The following is a 17036-nucleotide window of genomic DNA, read 5'->3' on the forward strand; positions in this document are numbered from 1 at the left end:
CTGATGGCTCTGTAGCTATTTCTTCTACTGATAAAGCAGATCTCTTCACTCAGACTTTCTCTTCCAGTTTCACCTTAGACGATTCCAATGCTGTTCCTCCATCACTTCCTCCCTCTGACTTCCTCATGGCTGACATTAAAATTTCTTCAGCTGAGGTATTTTCTGCCATCACAAGCCTCAATACTAACAAGGCATATGGGCCTGATGGAATCCCTCCTGTTGTTCTCGAGAACTGTGCTTTTGTGCTTACACTCTGCCTAGGCAAACTCTTTCGCCTTTGTCTATCAGCTTATACCTTTCCTTCTTGCTGGAAGTTTGCTCTCATTCAGCCAGTCCCAAAGAAGGGTGACCATTCCCAACCCTCTAACTATCGTCCAATTGCTTTAACATCCTGTATCTAAAAAATTTTTGAGTCAGTTCTTAATAAAAATATTTTAAAACATCTTTCCTATCACAACCTTCTTTCTGATCATCAGTATGGGTTCCGTCAGGGACGCTCCACTGGCGATCTTCTCACCTACCTTTCAGACTCCTGGTCATCCTCCTTTCGGGACTTTGGCGAAAGCTTTGCCATTGCACTTGACACCTCAAAGGCTTTTGATCGAGTCTGGCATAAATCTTTAATTTCCAAACTGCCCTCTTATGGTTTCTGTTCTTCTATCTGTGCCTTCATCTCTAGCTTCCTTTCTGGTCGTTCTATAGCCACTATTATAGACGGCCATCATTCTTCTCCTAGATCTATCAACAGTGGTGTTCCTCAGGGCTCTGTCCTATCACCAACTCTCTTCCTTTTATTCATCAGTGACCTTCTAAGCTGTACATCTAACCCTATCCACTCATACGCTGTTGACTCCACCCTTCACCTTTCCATTCAGTTCCTGCAACATCCATCTCAACAGTTACTTTAACAAGCAAGGGATGGGGCTATGGCACACCTAATGTCTGACTTGGTTTGTATCTCTGTCTGGGGAAAAAATAATCTTGTTGTTTTTCATGCATCAAAGACTCAGTTCTTACACCTATCAGCCGGATAAAACCTTCCATAGGTATACCCACTAATGTTTAATAATATTCAGCTTAATCTTGCATCATCGTTGAACATGCTTGGGGTTTCATTTACTCGGGACTTGTCTTGGAAAGATCATATTACATCTCTTGTAAAATCTGCTTCTAATAGATTAGGTGTGCTAAGCTGACTCCGTTCCTTCTTTACCCCTGCACAATTGTTGACTTTATACATGGGTTTTATCCGCTCCTGTGTAGAGTACAACTCTCATGTGTGGGTAGGTTCCCCACATACAGCTCTTCTCAATAGGGTAGAGTCAAAGGCATTTCATCTCATTAACTCTCCTCCTATTACTGACTCCTTTCAACCTCTGTCTCTTCGCTGCACTGTTGCATCTTTATCTCTTTTCTGTCGCTACTTCAATGGTCACTGCTCCTCTGAACTATCTGCATGTATTCCTCCACCTCTATGACGGGCGCATAGAACCCGTCTAGCAGCACTCTATCATCCCTTTTCCTGTCCAACTCTCTAATGCAAGAGTTAACCATTACTCCCAGTCCTTCATTTATGCAACAGGTGCACTCTGGAACTGTCTCCCTCTGTCTGTATTTCCTGCTTCCTATGATCTCCAGTCTTTCAAACGCAGTGTGTCCAGGCATCTCGAAATGATCGGATCTTGAATTTGGCTGTCTCTTGTATTTTGTTTTTCTCTTGGAGGGAACAGTTATTACTGGCTTGTGGCCTTTGATTCCTTCTTCCTGACATTTAAAAAAAAAAAAAAAAAAAAAAAAACATAGGTGGATCCAGGGGGTGCGTGAGGGGTGTGCACCCCTTTATTTTGGCAGACTGATGATTTTAGAAATATCTCTGCAGATTGCAGGAAAACTCATCTACTGTAGAGCACTTGCACTATAATTTTCAAAATTTTCCTGGGGGAAGATCCCAGGCCTGCCTAGTCCCCCGATACAGACTTCGGCGATGCACTCAGGTTTCGCCTTCATCAGGAGGGTCCCCTTACTGGAAATAATGGATCCGCCCCTGCCAGCTCCAGTCATAAGTTAAGTTCCGATATGAAGGATTATTAATCCATGAATTGCGCAATTACCTTTTTTTATCCTACCCCGTGGTGTGAAAAAAAAAAAAAAAAGTTTTTGTTTATTATAAACTTGAAGATAAACATCCAAGGCATCATCTGGTGAAAAAAGAATCTCTCTCTCTCTGTCATTGCAAAGCACTGTGCATAAGTTTGCGTAGGGGTTGAATAGTGAAAGAAACAAGAAATATATATCTTTTAGTTTCTGTTTATTATAAAATTGAAGATAAACATCCAGGGCATCATCTTGTGAAAAAAAAGCTCTCTCTCTCTCCATCTCTGTGTACCACCATGCATAAGTTTGCTTAGGGATGGAGTAGTGAGCAGTGATGCATGGCCACTGGAAGGTTAGCACAGCCTGAGCTATGGCTCGCAATGTATTGCTTCCCAGCCTGAGCTGTGGCTCGCAGTGCGGTGCTTCCCAGCCTGAGCTGTGGCTTACAATCCATGGGTTAATACAAAATCCATTGTGGAGGCCATTTTGAATTTGATGGTCAAGATGAGGTCAGCCAGATGAAACGTACTAGGTGACCATAGAAGCACAAGTAGATGATCCTAACCTTAAGGTCAGGATGAGGTCACAAACAGAAAATAATCACAGAAATGGATTGCTTGTGCTAGAAAACCTAGAAAAAGTGGTATTATACATGATTCTAGCCCAGCTGTTAAGAATACATTATTATGCTTCAACCCCTAGCCGAAGGGTGAAATCCAAGATGACGGTCATAGCACGGTAACTTTCCACCTGGCACGGGAACACCTCGTTGATTTTGCAAGACTGGGGGCTAATTAGACCAATCCAAGTGAGAAAATCACTGGAAACTGAGTTCCACACGGGTCTCCAGTACAGGTCCAGGACTAAGGAGCAGATTGAACCTACAGGGTCATTCTAGCAAGCTTTTCGAAGTAATTAAGTTAGTAACAGTTTTGACATGACTTGGTTTTTTTTTTTCCATATACAGGACAGTCTACAGTACACTGAGAATGTGTGGTGCCCTCATTAACCACTGTGCTTATGTCTGTTAGTTAATAGTGACTGAGCCACACTACTGTAGGTGTGTCCATGATCTCCAAACAAAGAAACAAATCAGCCATTGACTTTTCAAAGACCTGTTTGTTGTAGTGCTTCTTGGTGTGTGTGTGTGTATTTACCTAGTTGTGATATGCAGGAAATGAACTACGCTTGTGGGGTCCCGTCTCTTTTTCTCATTAAGTCAAATTTTGTTTTGAACTCGTTTAAGTTTTTAGACTGGATGATCTCTTTGTCCAGGCTGTTCCACAGGTCTATGCATCTATATGGAAAGCTATATTTCTTGATATCTTTCAAACAACTTGGCTTTTTCAGTTTCATTCCATATCCTCTTGTTACTCTCCCATCCCATACAAACAGATCATTTTTATCAATTCTATCTATTCCCATCATGGCCCTGAACACTGCAGTGATGTCTCCCCTTGTCTCCTTTCTTTTAGTGTAGGCAGGTCCAGGTTTTCCAGCCTCTCTCCGTAGGACAGATCTGCCAGGCTGGGGATCATCTTGGTTGCTGTTCTTTGTATTCTCTCGATCTTATTTATGTCTTGCTTCTTGTGTGGGGACCACACTACTGCCGCATATTCCAACCTGGGGCGGATCATGGCCACTACCAATTTTTTCATAATTTCCTCATCCATGTAATGGAATGCCACTCATATGTTAGTCGAGAGATTGTACATCTCTCTAACTATCTTGTTAATGTGTTTTTCCGGTGACAAACTATCCTGGACCAGCGCTCCCAAATCTTTCTCTTCTCTCACTTTTTTTATTGGTTCATTACCCATCATATAATTCAGTGATGGCCTCTTGATACTCTTACCCATTTCTAATATCTTACATTTTTTTGCATTAAATTTCATTTCCCACATCTGGCTCCAACCTTGGATCCTATTCAGGTCTTCCTGCAGCATTTTACAGTCTTCCTCTACTTCTACTCTCCTCAGGATCTTTGCATCATCAGCAAACAGACTTGCATAACTGTTCACTTCATCTACCACATCATTTACAGAAATCAGGAACATTACTGGCGCTAACACCGAGCCCTGTGGGACTCCACTTGTTACTTCCCTCCATCCGGACATCTTGTCCTTTACTACTGTCCTCATTTGTCTGTCTCTCAAGAAGTCACACATCCACTCCAGGATGTTTCCATTCAGTCCTCCTATGTGTTCGAATTTCCACCTTAGTCGCTTGTGGGGTACCTTGTCAAAGGTTTTCTCCAGATCTAGATACACAAAATCCACCCAGCTGTCTCTCTCCTGTAACACATCAACAAGTTGGAAACACATGACCTTCCACTTCTGAATCCAAACTGGCTCTCAGCCAATATGTTCGTCTCCTCCAGATATTTTATCCATCTGTCTTTCAGGATTCTCTCGCATAATTTTGCAACTACGCTGGTCAGGGACACTGGTCTATAATTCAGGGGTTCTTCCTTGTTTCCTCCCTTATAAATTGGTACCACATAGGCCCCCTTCCATTCCCGAGGCACTTTCCCTTCTTCCAGAGAACACACAATTAAATCATGAATCTTATCTGCCAGTTGTTCTCTGCACTCTTTCAGTACCCAGGTAGAGATTCCATCCAGTCCTAGGGCTTTCCTTACATCTCGAGTTTCCAGTAATTTATACACTTCCTGCACTTCCACTTTAATGTCTTTTATCACTACATTACTAGTCACACCCTCCCCCTCCACAAAGTCCCTTTCTTTAGTGAAAACCGATTGGAAACATTTGTTCTCATTATTTCAGCTTGCATTGCTGCATCTTTATAGACCTCTCCTTCTGCTTTAAGTTGGGCGATTCCTTCTTTTTGTTTCAATTTGCCATTAGCAAATCTATAAAACAATTTGGTTTCTTCCCTACATTTGTCAATTATACCTTTTTCAAAGTTTCTCACTTCCTCTCTGCGTATTCTTGTATATTCATTTCCAGTTCTTTTATATTCTTCCTTTGGTTTATTATTACCTCTCTTTCTCCATTTGTTCCATGCTATGTCTCTTTCCTTTTTTGCTATCATGCACATTCTTTTAAACCTATCCTTTTTCCTGTTTGCTTTCCCACTTACTCTTGGAACATATTTCTCTACTCCCAAATTATAGATATCTAGAAAGATATCCCACTTCTTCTGCATCTCTCTCGTTTCTCTGAATTTTCTCCAATCCACATTTTTGAAAAATGTCCTCAATCCTGTAAAGTTTGCTTTCCCATAGTTGTATCTTCCCTGTCTATAAAACTCATCTCTTGGCACCACGTTCCCTTTTATCATCTGGAACTCAGTGACCACATGCTCACGTTTTCCTATAGGACACTGATATTTTAAATTTTCAACTACATCAGGTTCTTTAGTTAATAGTAAATCTAATCTTGCTGGCGTGTTGTCTCCTCTGAATCTAGTCTCCTCTTTGACCCATTGGGTCATTACACTACTCATTGCAAAAAATTTAACAATATAGTGCCCCAAGAATCTTCATTGCTTCCCAAGTCCCATTCCTCCCAGTTCACCTCTTTACAGTTGAAATCCCCCTTCATAATTATGTTATTGCTTTTCTCGATCACTTTTTTGAGATAGATAACCATATCTGACAACATCTCCTGATATTCATTGTCCTTCAATACCCTTGTCTTAGGGGGAATGTATACCACTGCGATGTCTCTCGCCATTCTCTCCGGATTCTAGTTTCATTTTTATCGCTTCGTCCTTACCCTTTCCCAGTTCCACATTTTCCACACTGATGTTGTTCTTCATTGCTATCATCACTCCTCCTCCCATTTTTTCTTTTCTGTCTCTTCTCCACAATTTGTATTTGCCATCTCCCATATGGATGTCAATATCCTCTCTTAATCACCATCCACTCACTCGATGTAATGCTGTTCTGGTGTCTGCCCTTTCCTCTCCATCCTTCTTTCCTTCCAATCTCTTCTGTCTTCTTTCCTTCATTCTTTCCTTGTCCTTCTGCCTACGGGTGACTTCACACTCCCTCTTCTGTCTTTCTTTTCTTCATTCTTTCCACTTCCTTCAGCCTGTGGGTGACTCTACACTGAGTGACAAGCCAAATGGTTTCCTGTGCACCAGGAAACCATTTACTATTCTGGGTGGTAACCATATAACCAAATTTTGGCGCCTGGTGCTTTAGTGGGTAATTATTCCGCTCCAGTCGGATTGAGCCGGTGCAGGTTTATATCCAAGGGGTGGTTGGGGTTTATTGCTCACATAATGCCACTCAGGGATGAGTGAGGCTGGTCACTCTCATCATAAATGCCAAGACCATCTTCCTAGCCCCGGGCTCCTACACTCCTCATGGGGCAATGTAGGATTGGATGATGGATTGATGGATGAACTTGGTCTCTATAAAGCACGTGATATCTGGTTCGTGAATCCTCAAGTAATCGTTGCTTTCTAACCTTGCCGATATTAAACCTTCAACATTAGTATATGCCACTTTCCAACTTTTTTCACTGTTCTTTATTTCCTCTTCTCTCCCTCTCTCCGTCGGTACCACTTCCTTTATTTCTGATCCATATCTCTCCAATAAAACACTGTCTGCTCTTCCTCCGTTCTCTGTTCGTTTTTTGCCTTCGCCTCCTTTAATAGCTCCTTTATCATAGCTCTTTCTTCCTCATTTGCATCTCTCCTCATCCAAACATTCTTCAGCTCTTCCTTTTCTGATAATTTCCATGTTCTGTTTATAATTTCATTTACTATTGCCTGAGACTTAAACTTTACTTTAAGTGGCCTTGCCCCTCCCTCCTCGTACTTTCCTACCCTAAACACTTCTTCAGTCTCTTCTTGAGCTTCATTGTTACCCTCCATAACTACTGATAATATCTCTTTTGCCTTATTCAGTTCTTCTCTTTCCCTTTCTGACCTTACTGTCATCCGTTTTTTGTTTAGTCCTGAAATTATCACCCATTTTTTCTTGTCTGCTGCATCCCTAACTAAAGATACCCTACTTCTTGGTACCCTAACCACTTCCTTTTCCACCTTTTCCCTGCTTCTTTGTTCTATAATCTCCTTCAAATTTATATTTCCTTCCTCCTGGATTTTCTTCCACCCCTTGTGCTGGTCCTTGATTTCCTTAATATGTTCATCATGCATCCTTGACTTTGATTCATGCTCATCTAGTTTACTTTTCATCCTGTCCCTTTCTTCTTCCAACCTCTTATTTTCCTTCTTGAGCTGTTTTGTTTCATTAGAGACAGATTCATTACTCAATTTTAATTCCGTAACTTGCCTTTCTTGGTCAGCACTGCGTGAAAAGACTTTATCAAACCTGTCCTTAAGTATCTTAATCTCTTTATCCTGTTCTAATTTCTGTTCCTGTAACTCTTTAATTATTAACCATACCTCCTTTAATTCCTGGACATTCCTCTCTGCCATTTTCTCCAGTCCTGCAACTCTTGTTAGATTCAATTTAACACTTCCTTCGCCCTTATCCTTGTCAGTAAAGCCCTCAAATTCTCTGCCATTGAGTGTAAACAAAGAGCTACCCCCTTCCGCCATAATGCAACCTATGAAAACTTTACACTTTCATTGTAATTTATACTCTTGTTGGACCAAAATCTGCACACTTTTCACTTTTACCAGACGGGACCACCATTCACATATTCATTTTCATAATCACAATAGGCTGGGTTCCTGTGTGTGTGTATGTGTGTTTGTGTGCGCTTGCATGTTTGCATGCATGTATACGGTATGTGATATGGTATTATATTTTGCATAAGACAGTAACAACAATTTTAATATCAGCTGACTCCATCCCTGGACTTGAGTGGACTGACTCGCATCAGTGATGGATACACTTCAGGACACATCTTCTCCGTTGTTAGGCAGGTAAGACAGAGGTATAGGTGGAGTTGAGCTGGGAAGGAAGAAGCAAGTAATATGACCAGTGGTTGTATACAGTCTTTTTAGTTCAGCAACATACAGACAGTTTCATTGGGCTTAGGAAAAACTTCAGACAATTAAGTTGTATCTTTCAGGGACCTCATCACTACAGACAGTCTTTTCTAGGATGATTAAAACTAGCCAGAGACAGCAAGAGTAAATCAGTGCAGTATGTCACTTAATTCAAGGGATCAAAACTTGAGTTGTGAAGAAGACAGCAAGCCCTGTTTTTTTTTAATTTTTCTTAAATTTCTGAGGCATAAGCAGATTAAAAGTGGCTGGTCTCATAAATCATTGTTGACTACATTCTGTGCTGTGGGATGAAAGCTGAACAAATTTAATAACCATCAAAAACAGGGACCTGTCCACACCTTCATGTTCTTGGTTTTAACCCCTTAAGTTCTATGATGATCTATCAATGTGTTCGGGCCTTGGTACGTAGAGTCCTAACATCATTGATCGTACACAAGATACCAAAAACTGGCACGAGGCATCCTTTCCTCTTTGATGACATATATCGAGTTTAGCTAATGGAAAGTACAATATCTGGTGGTGTCAGGCCTGATTGGTCTCCCTAGACATGGTGGGGGAGGATTCACCTCCCCCTGCCATTTCTCCACCTCCCTCTGCTCTATTGGGCCCTGTCCTCAATATCTCCTCCCACCCAAATCACTCCCCATACTCCCTCTAGACCATATTGGCTGTGTGTGGCAGCCATATTCCCTCCCTTTCCCCCCTTCCTGATGCCCCCCCACACTCCCTCCACTTCATTGACCTCCCATTCTCACTTATAGCGAGGGATGACTTTAAAATTTTTAATGGTCAGTTGTGCAGTAACCATTAGACATGAGAGTGTAACATACATTTTCTGGTGTGTAAAATCAAATACTATTCAAATCTATAAGACCAAAATTTACTTTGGTGCAATTTTTTTTTTTTTTCTCTCTCTCTCTCTCTCTCTGGGAGGGGTAACAATTTTTATTTTTGAAATTCTTTGATGGTCGATAGTGCGGTAACCATCAGTCATATGAGAGTGAAATATACGTTTTCTGGTGTGTAAAATGAAGCTCTTGAAATCTGTAAGACCCAGTCATACCTTGGTGAAAGTTGAAAAATCAGACCCTAAATGTGGAATGTGGTTCTGAGGCCAGACAGGGAGGGAGAATCTCGGTCTTTAGGGGTTAAGAACACTGTTTCATAGCTGTAGATTATATCAGCAAGAAAGGAAATTGCACTTCATATACCTTTAGTTTTGGATTTCAGGGAGAGTTCAGAGCCTTAAAGAAAATGCAGTGAAAATTTCTTTATATTCTAGTATGTTGTGTGAATCTTTTGAGTCAAGATGACTGTAGAAATGGTTCAGCTGTTCCTGTTGGATATACATCTTGGATTGCAGTTTGCTCGGTTACACAGCAGGATATGAATCAGAATGGCTTTTTTTTTGCCAAATTAAACACATTAACAGGCAGTTCTTTGTTGTTTGAATAGTTGGATACTTCACAGTTATGCAGTCAATCCTGGAAGTGAGAGAGAGGGACATACACACACATATGCACATGTGTATATCAGACTTTAACTTTTCTAGAATTAAGGGCATCTGGATATTGACACAATATTATGATGGTCCCAGGTGCTGTCAGAACAGAGACTGGCCAGGCAAGACAAGACTCCTCTCTCTGCCACCGAGTTTGTTGTTCCACTGAGCAAGATTGAACCTATCTACAGGTGAGAAGGTTTTGTGGTGGGGGAGGGGGTTAAAGATATGAGTATTTGAATTTAGAGTGTTGGAAATGTGAAAAGATGGAAAAAAGGTTGGCATGGAGGTGATGTTAGCCCCTTCAACTGGAGGATGGTATTGGAGAGGGACATCTTCATGTGACGGCACTGATATATGTATAATGGAGCTGCCCCACTGCCCAGTTATACAAATGTCCTTTAACATACTCCCTATTCCCTGAAAGGAAGATAATGGAGTAAAAGAAGGCAACTTTAGCTTACAGTTTCTCAGGTTCACATTCAGATGAGAGTAAGATTGCATCTACAGCTACTGTTACCAGAGGATGTCTTATTTGGACCTGTTTTTGCTACCTCCAGGCAATTTTCTTTAGTTTAGGGAAGATTTTACTCTATCGGATATGTTTGTGTGAGGCTACAGCATGTGGTGAATGTTTTTGGCTTATCAGATAGAGCCAGGATTTCGGGGTCCTGAATGGTGAACGAATGGAAGTGTGGCCCATTGGATTGGGCAAATTTGGGCTGTCTGAACGTTGCTACTCCTCACCCTGCCCTAGGGTGGGAAAGGAGGTCCAGATGATACTGATGATAGGGAAGATTAAATTCTTATAGCAAAAGGGTTAATGAAGGCTCCAGTTTCTCCAGTGCACAAAATATAAGCAGAGTAAAATTGTGTGAGAGTAGCAAGAATGTAAGAAGAAATGTGTCATCAGATCAATGGGGTTATGTGGTTTAGATAAAGAGCATGGGGAAACGTAAGAGGGAGGAAGAGAGGAAAAAAACAATGAAACTCAGATGTGTAGGGGCAGGAATGGAGGAAAACAGGAAGGTAGGAGCTGAAGAACTTTGATAGGAATGGAAAGGATGGAGAACAGAGATCTACTAACAGGGAGTTGAGAGACGTAAGCATGAAAGTACAGATGTAGATTATGCAGCATCTGTTGATAGTCATGTTTTTGTTCATATTTTTTCTCTCAGCCTTTGTTCAGTGGAGGTACCCATCATGAAGAAAGATTACACCTCATTGTGACCAAGGCTGCCATAATGTAGAAGTTGGGGAGATTCATCAAAATCTTGAAAAGGTTGAGAGCAGAGAATATATGGTTCCTCTGACTGCCTAAAAGGCAGAGAGAACTCTCCCACAACCAGTAAACATTCAGATTACTCATAATAAAGTTTGTAACCTACTAACAGTGAAACCCACAACCAGGGTTGTTATGATTTAAACAAAAGTGCTTAAATCGTCATCATTGTCATCCAGACCTCCTTTCCTCGCGTAGGGCAGGGTAAGGAGTAGCAGTGTCCAGACAGTCCAAGTTTGCCCAGTCCAATGGGCCACACTTCAATTCACTCATCATTCAAGTACCCAGACTCCGGGCTCTATCTGATACACCAAAAGCATTCACCACATTTTGTAGCTTCACATCAATGTGTCTGATAGAGTCAATCCAAACGCTGTCATATTAAAAGGGGTGCCAAATCCATGATCTTGCACGTCTTCTCACAGCATTCATCCAGCCAGCTCGATCTCTTGTCAGTCCCCTAGCCCCACCGACTTCCAAACCTCTCTTCCTCACACACTTATCCTTCATATCCCTCCACCTTCTCCTTGGCCTACCTCACCTCCTCCCTCCTTCAAATGCACTCAGATATACCTTTTTCACCACTCCATTCTCTCCACATGACCATAACATCTCAGTACACTGTCTTTGATTCTGGTGTCCACAGACTTCCTCACTACGCATCTTTCACAAATCACATTATTTTATATCCTATCCACTCTGTACTCCACATACATTCCTCAGCAGTCCCATCTCCACAGCTCTCACCCTTGACTTTTCATTTTCATACCACACCATAGTCTCACATCCATATGTTAACATTGGCACAAAGACTCCTTCATGTAAGCCTCGTTCAGCTGCAACACTGAAGCCTCTGTTTCTTAACAAGGCCTTCATGGCACCAGCTACATTCCTTCCTTGTGTCATTCAACTTTCCACTTCTTTTGCACATTTTCCTTTCTTTTCTGTCACTCTACCCAAGTATTTGAACACTCTCACCAATTCCAGTCTCTCTTCATTCACAGTAACATCACACTGGGAGACACCTTCTCTCTCATTGACCATCACTTTACTCTTTTCTGCATTTTCTCTCAAGGCATGATACTAACAGACATCAGCAAGACTCTGCACTAGTCTACCAAGTTCTTGTCCGGTATTTGCAAGTAGCACTGCATCATCAGCATACAATAAGTTTGAGATATTCCATTCATTACCATCGTCATCCCTCTTTCCATTACTCATGTTTTTACATCTCATATCGCCCCATCCTTATATATATATATTGAACAACCATGGGGACATCACGCAACCTTGTTGCATGCCCACATTGTTGTTGTTGTTACTCAACCCCCTTCTGTCTCATCGAGCAAACCCACTGACCACAGATAAGCAGCTGCCCCTGTGGGGCTGCCCCATAGGTTCCCCACACTTGATATTGTGTTTACCTCTTAGTGTGGCATGTGCTGGGCAGTATTCCTTTATGTGTACTATATTGTGTGGGCCTAATCCACAAGCTGGGCATGTGTCATCTATGATTCTACCCAACCCATATCTAAGCAGGTAGTTGAGGAGGACTAGGTGATGTTGTACTCTAATCCCAGCTAGGTGAACCTGATCATCTCTGTTTAAGGACACTTCTGATGAGTGGATTTCCCAGGGAGGGGGGGGGGGGCTTGTAGTATAGGGTTGTGATCGAGGTGTATTACCCTGGACGTGAAGTAAGTATGTAGGTGAATGTTCATTGTTAATGTTGGAATATCTGGAGGTGGGATATTGTTGTAGAAGGTTTGACATTGTTTGTGTGATGATTGTTTTGTATGCCTAGGTGTATTGTGTGTCTTTGTCATGTAATGACAGGGGTTCTGTGTATTGGAATAGGCTGCTACAGTATGCTCACGTCCAACTTGGTAATATTGTCATGCACGGGTCCCATGTTGGACCAAAAACTTGTTGGACAAACAACAGAGCTTGTGGGTAAAAATGAATTATGTCAGCAACCCTAGGAAAAGTCACCCTAAATACCTACCATATACCTGTACATATATTGGTACTGCTGTAATTATAATAAATGGCACTGTACTATGAATGATAACTAACCTTTTAGGATAGTGTTGGTGGGGTTGCTGGGAATGGAAGGTGGTATCCGAGGCTGTAGGTAGTCCTACTGGGTCCCCAAAGGATGGCTGCTGGCTTCCCTAGCAGGTAATGGCTGCTGCTCCTTCTCAACCTCCCTCATAAATCCTTCGAAATCACACTAAGGTACCGCTCCATTATGATGATTGCTGGGTCAGTAGGCCTTCACCTGGAGTCAAGTGGTCCGCCTCCGTAAGCCTTCACTGCCACCAGGATCTTGTGTTGGTTTTTTATTATGGTCCTCAAGGTGGCTTTATTCACGTCGTAGGCCTTGGTGATGTCCACATTCCTCTCCCCTTTCTTCTTTCTCTCAATGATTTCTAGCTTGGTGGCCTGAGGGAGGTGCCACCGCTTGTGGGAGTTCTCAGAAGGCTTCCTAGGCATTGTGAGCAGGGTGAAATGCAGTAACAAGGGCAGAAAATGCAGCTAGGAAAAAGCACCGTCCAATGCGAATTATGCGACTGAGTTGCGCTGTGGCGGGAGAAATTTAAACAAAATGTCACATGACAACAGAAGCTTTTTTAATTGGGCAACATCACGATCACGTCACAATAGCAGGCGGGGGAGGCTACTTGATCGGAAGTTTTGATTGGGTGTCAGCATCACGGGAACGTCCAGTATGACTGTGTTGGACTGGGGGTGATTGTGGTAGAGGCAAACTCTGCAGATTTCGCCCACTTCTCGGAGCTCCATCAGTGTTATGCTAACACACCCGTGTTACAGTAATTAAATTGTACTAATTTTTTGCTCTCCGTGCTGGACACGAATCGTGCTGGACAAATGCGTGTTGGACGCAAGGGTGCTGTACATAGAAGTCTGTGCCCCTTATATCAAGGTAATCTCTGACAGTGAGGACTTTAGTTTCAGAGCGTAAGTGAGGTGTGGGAGAGGTTTTGGTGCAGCCATTGGTGATGCATGGGGCATTTTTCTGTATGATTTGCAAGATGTAGTAGTGGGTGTTAGATAGAATGGGATCCCATGCCAGGGAGACATGTAATAGAGGTAAAAGCATTCTTGATGCAGTACTTTATACACTGTAGTTGCATTATTCATAGTATTCATATTTTATACTGTTCTTTGCAGTTTTGAGTTTTCACAATGAGACATGTTTAATTATGTTTTAGGTTCATGTTCAACTTCAAAATTCATGAGCATTTCATCTTATCTGTTTTTCATAGAATGAGAATTGTTTTGAATAAATTCATAATTCACATTCTGAACTTTTTGTTTTTCACAGTATGAGGCTTATATGCATATGGATAATATTATAATACTTTAGTAATAAGTTTTATTCTTACCTCCAGTAATGTTTATGAAGTTATGCTAATAAGTTTTATATTTAACTGTGTTGAATTAAAGTCTTTGATACATTTATTAAAATCCTTTGTTAGATGAGCTATATGTTAACATCATTGGTACATCAGGTGCATAAATTTACACTTTAATACCATTTTTTTTCTATCCTGAGTGGGCTTTGGAGTAAAAATGTTTTTATGCAATTAGGTAAAAAAATCATACCATTGATTTAACTGGTAAAACAAGTAAATCCAATTTGAATTAAAACATCAGTTTTATTTTTCTAATCATGATGTTTTCAACACTGCCCACAACCTGCTGACAGTTTAACTATGTATTCTGTTAACAGTAAGACTTACAAGTCACTGTTAAAATCATCATCATCATCATCTGCACCTCCTTTCCCACCCTATGGCAGGGTGAGGAGTAGCTACGTCCAGACAGCCCAAGTTTGCCCAGTCCAATGACCCATGCTTCCATTCATTCATCACTCAAGCCCCCGGAATCCTGTCTCTATTTGATACGCCAAAAACTTTCACCACGTTCTGTAGCTTCACATAAACATATCCGATATCCTTAACAAAATCCATCAGTATCCTGTATATAAAAGCTAGACATTTATACATAAAATTCACAAACTCTAAATAGTGAAGCCCTTAACATCCAAACAGTGTAACCCAGAGCTCTTGACAGGTGAATTACTCTCAGTTGAAGCCCATGAAACCCAGCTAGAGTATATTGTTCATCATTTTTAGTACCTTGCAAATCCAACCAGTGAAGCAAAGTTTGGTGTTAGCATAGTAAACTCTCAATTATCCATCACCACAATGTCAGGCCCAACACAATATTTGGCCCAAAAACGGGAAGCAGTCAGCCCTCTGGCTCTGACACGGGAACCAGTTGGTGTGTGGTAAGACCCCACAACATGCCAGCCAATCACAGTGCATTGTGGGAGTGGCCCACCTCGCATGCCGAGCCTACCATTGCTCTCTGAGCCCCTCCCGTGGGCATCGTTCAGTGAGTATATATCAGTGCACTCTGCTCTTTGACCCACACGGTGGCCTAACTCTAGTGTTGTGACAGTCTGTGGCCTCCCATGCCTCGCCCATTACTTTAGTGCTGTGACTGACCTTGTGGCACCTCAGTGCTCTGTGCCCTAATGCTCTGACTGCTGTATAGCGAGGATGTATCTGTGTGTACTGACTTTCCATCGATGCCAACACTTGGTGAGTACAGTATGATTATGATTATAATGTGTAGTGTATTACTGTGCTATCATGTATTATATCAATACTGTATTGTATTTTATGCTTAATTTTAATTTTTTACTCATTGGTAATATTGTAAGAGTTTTTAGGATAGAGGGTCGAGATGGATAGTAACACGTTATCCAGCTCGACACCAAATGGATAGCTGATTGGTATTACTGTGCAATATCCAGCGTTCTGCAATATCCAGTGTAAGGATCGGCTGAATTACACCAGATAATTGAGAGTTTACTGGACCTGTAATATTTGAAACTTCATTTGACACCTTTCCTCAGTGCAAACTCCACTTCCTTCAATCTGATGACCTCGATATAACGGACTTCAATAGTCCTGAATTCGCTCTTATCGGACTTGAGGGGCTACCAGACCAAATTCCTATATATTGGAAAAAGTCCAATAAAGCCAGAAGCAGTCCGGACTGCCTGACCACTTCAGTTATGTTCACCACAATAAGGTAAATAAAAGACATGTTTATCAGTGTACAGTACAGTATTATTATAAATATTATACCATTTGATTAATGCAGTGAAGTTATAACACAGTACAGTACGGCAATGGTAGTCAAAACAGTTTAAAACCCGTTCATGCGATCCAGACTAATGTCTGATATATCGGAAAAAGTCCAGGTTAGCAGGGGGAAGTCCGGATGTCGTTTTTATTGGAATTTTGCATTTTTCGGACTGGTTCGGGCCCCAATTAGTCCGTTATAGTGAGGTCTTACTTTATTTTTCATTTCAATCAGGCCACCACCAGACAGATTTACTCACCTTCTTGTAGTGAAGGGGGAAATCAGGCTTTATCTAACCCCCCTCCCAGTTTCACATTCTCATGTGAGCTGAATGTAATTGTCTGTAGATTAAAAAGAAAAAAAAAAAAATCTAGGGGTTAAGGAACTTAGCCCAATCATATGAGAGCTTTGCAATGATTATGAATAAACATCAGTGTATTCCAACCCCAGGGAGGAGGAGGAGGCTATACGGGCATGGTTCCAACGTACTCCAATGATGCGGCGGCATGCGAAACTCCTGGAGGAACAGCTGGAGGCTCAGGGGCTCAAGAGCAAGGCTGCCAAGAAGCCAGATCCAAAGAAGGGAAAAGGCAAGAAGGGCAAAAAGAAGAAGAAGAAGTAAAAGGGGTGGAAGTATAAATTAAGTGTTGCCAGGGTGAGTGCTCTTCAAGAAAGAATACCTCTGAATATACATACAGTATTTTGGATATAGGCTCCACCTGGGTTACATTATAAGTTATATGATAATACTGAAAATTTGTCAAGGACACAATGGCATTTTTAGATTGTAAGTAGCCTACTTTTGCACATGCTGCCAAAAATGCTGATGAGAGTATTAAAAGAAAATATGAAGATACCTGTACTGCACCCTTTTTTGTTTGGGGGTGGTAGGCAAGAAGTTGTTGATCTCTTACCCTAGTCATATTTGTTCTCTAAACATATGCAGAACTTACACAATATATGTTTTGTACCAATGTGCAGTAATATCGATCTCCACTGATACTAGTTGCTAGTTATGAG

At 41.5% G+C, this 17036-nt stretch overlaps 1 protein-coding gene across 1 annotated transcript in view; it reads left to right on the plus strand.

The window, feature by feature from the left end:
* LOC145415575 (dynein regulatory complex subunit 11-like) overlaps positions 1–16638 on the plus strand; it is an 87622-nt gene extending 70984 nt beyond the window's left edge. The window contains exons 16-18 of the mRNA XM_080284795.1: positions 7879–7962; positions 9647–9741; positions 16467–16638. Coding sequence (XP_080140921.1) covers positions 7879–7962; positions 9647–9741; positions 16467–16638 — 351 coding nt within the window. The remainder of the gene's footprint in view (positions 1–7878; positions 7963–9646; positions 9742–16466) is intronic.
* Positions 16639–17036: the final 398 nt, after the last annotated feature.

This window comes from Coenobita brevimanus, chromosome 103 (genome assembly GCF_032717465.1).
Source record: "Coenobita brevimanus isolate Jiangsu-jjx chromosome 103, ASM3271746v2, whole genome shotgun sequence".
Lineage (NCBI taxonomy): Eukaryota > Metazoa > Arthropoda > Malacostraca > Decapoda > Coenobitidae > Coenobita > Coenobita brevimanus.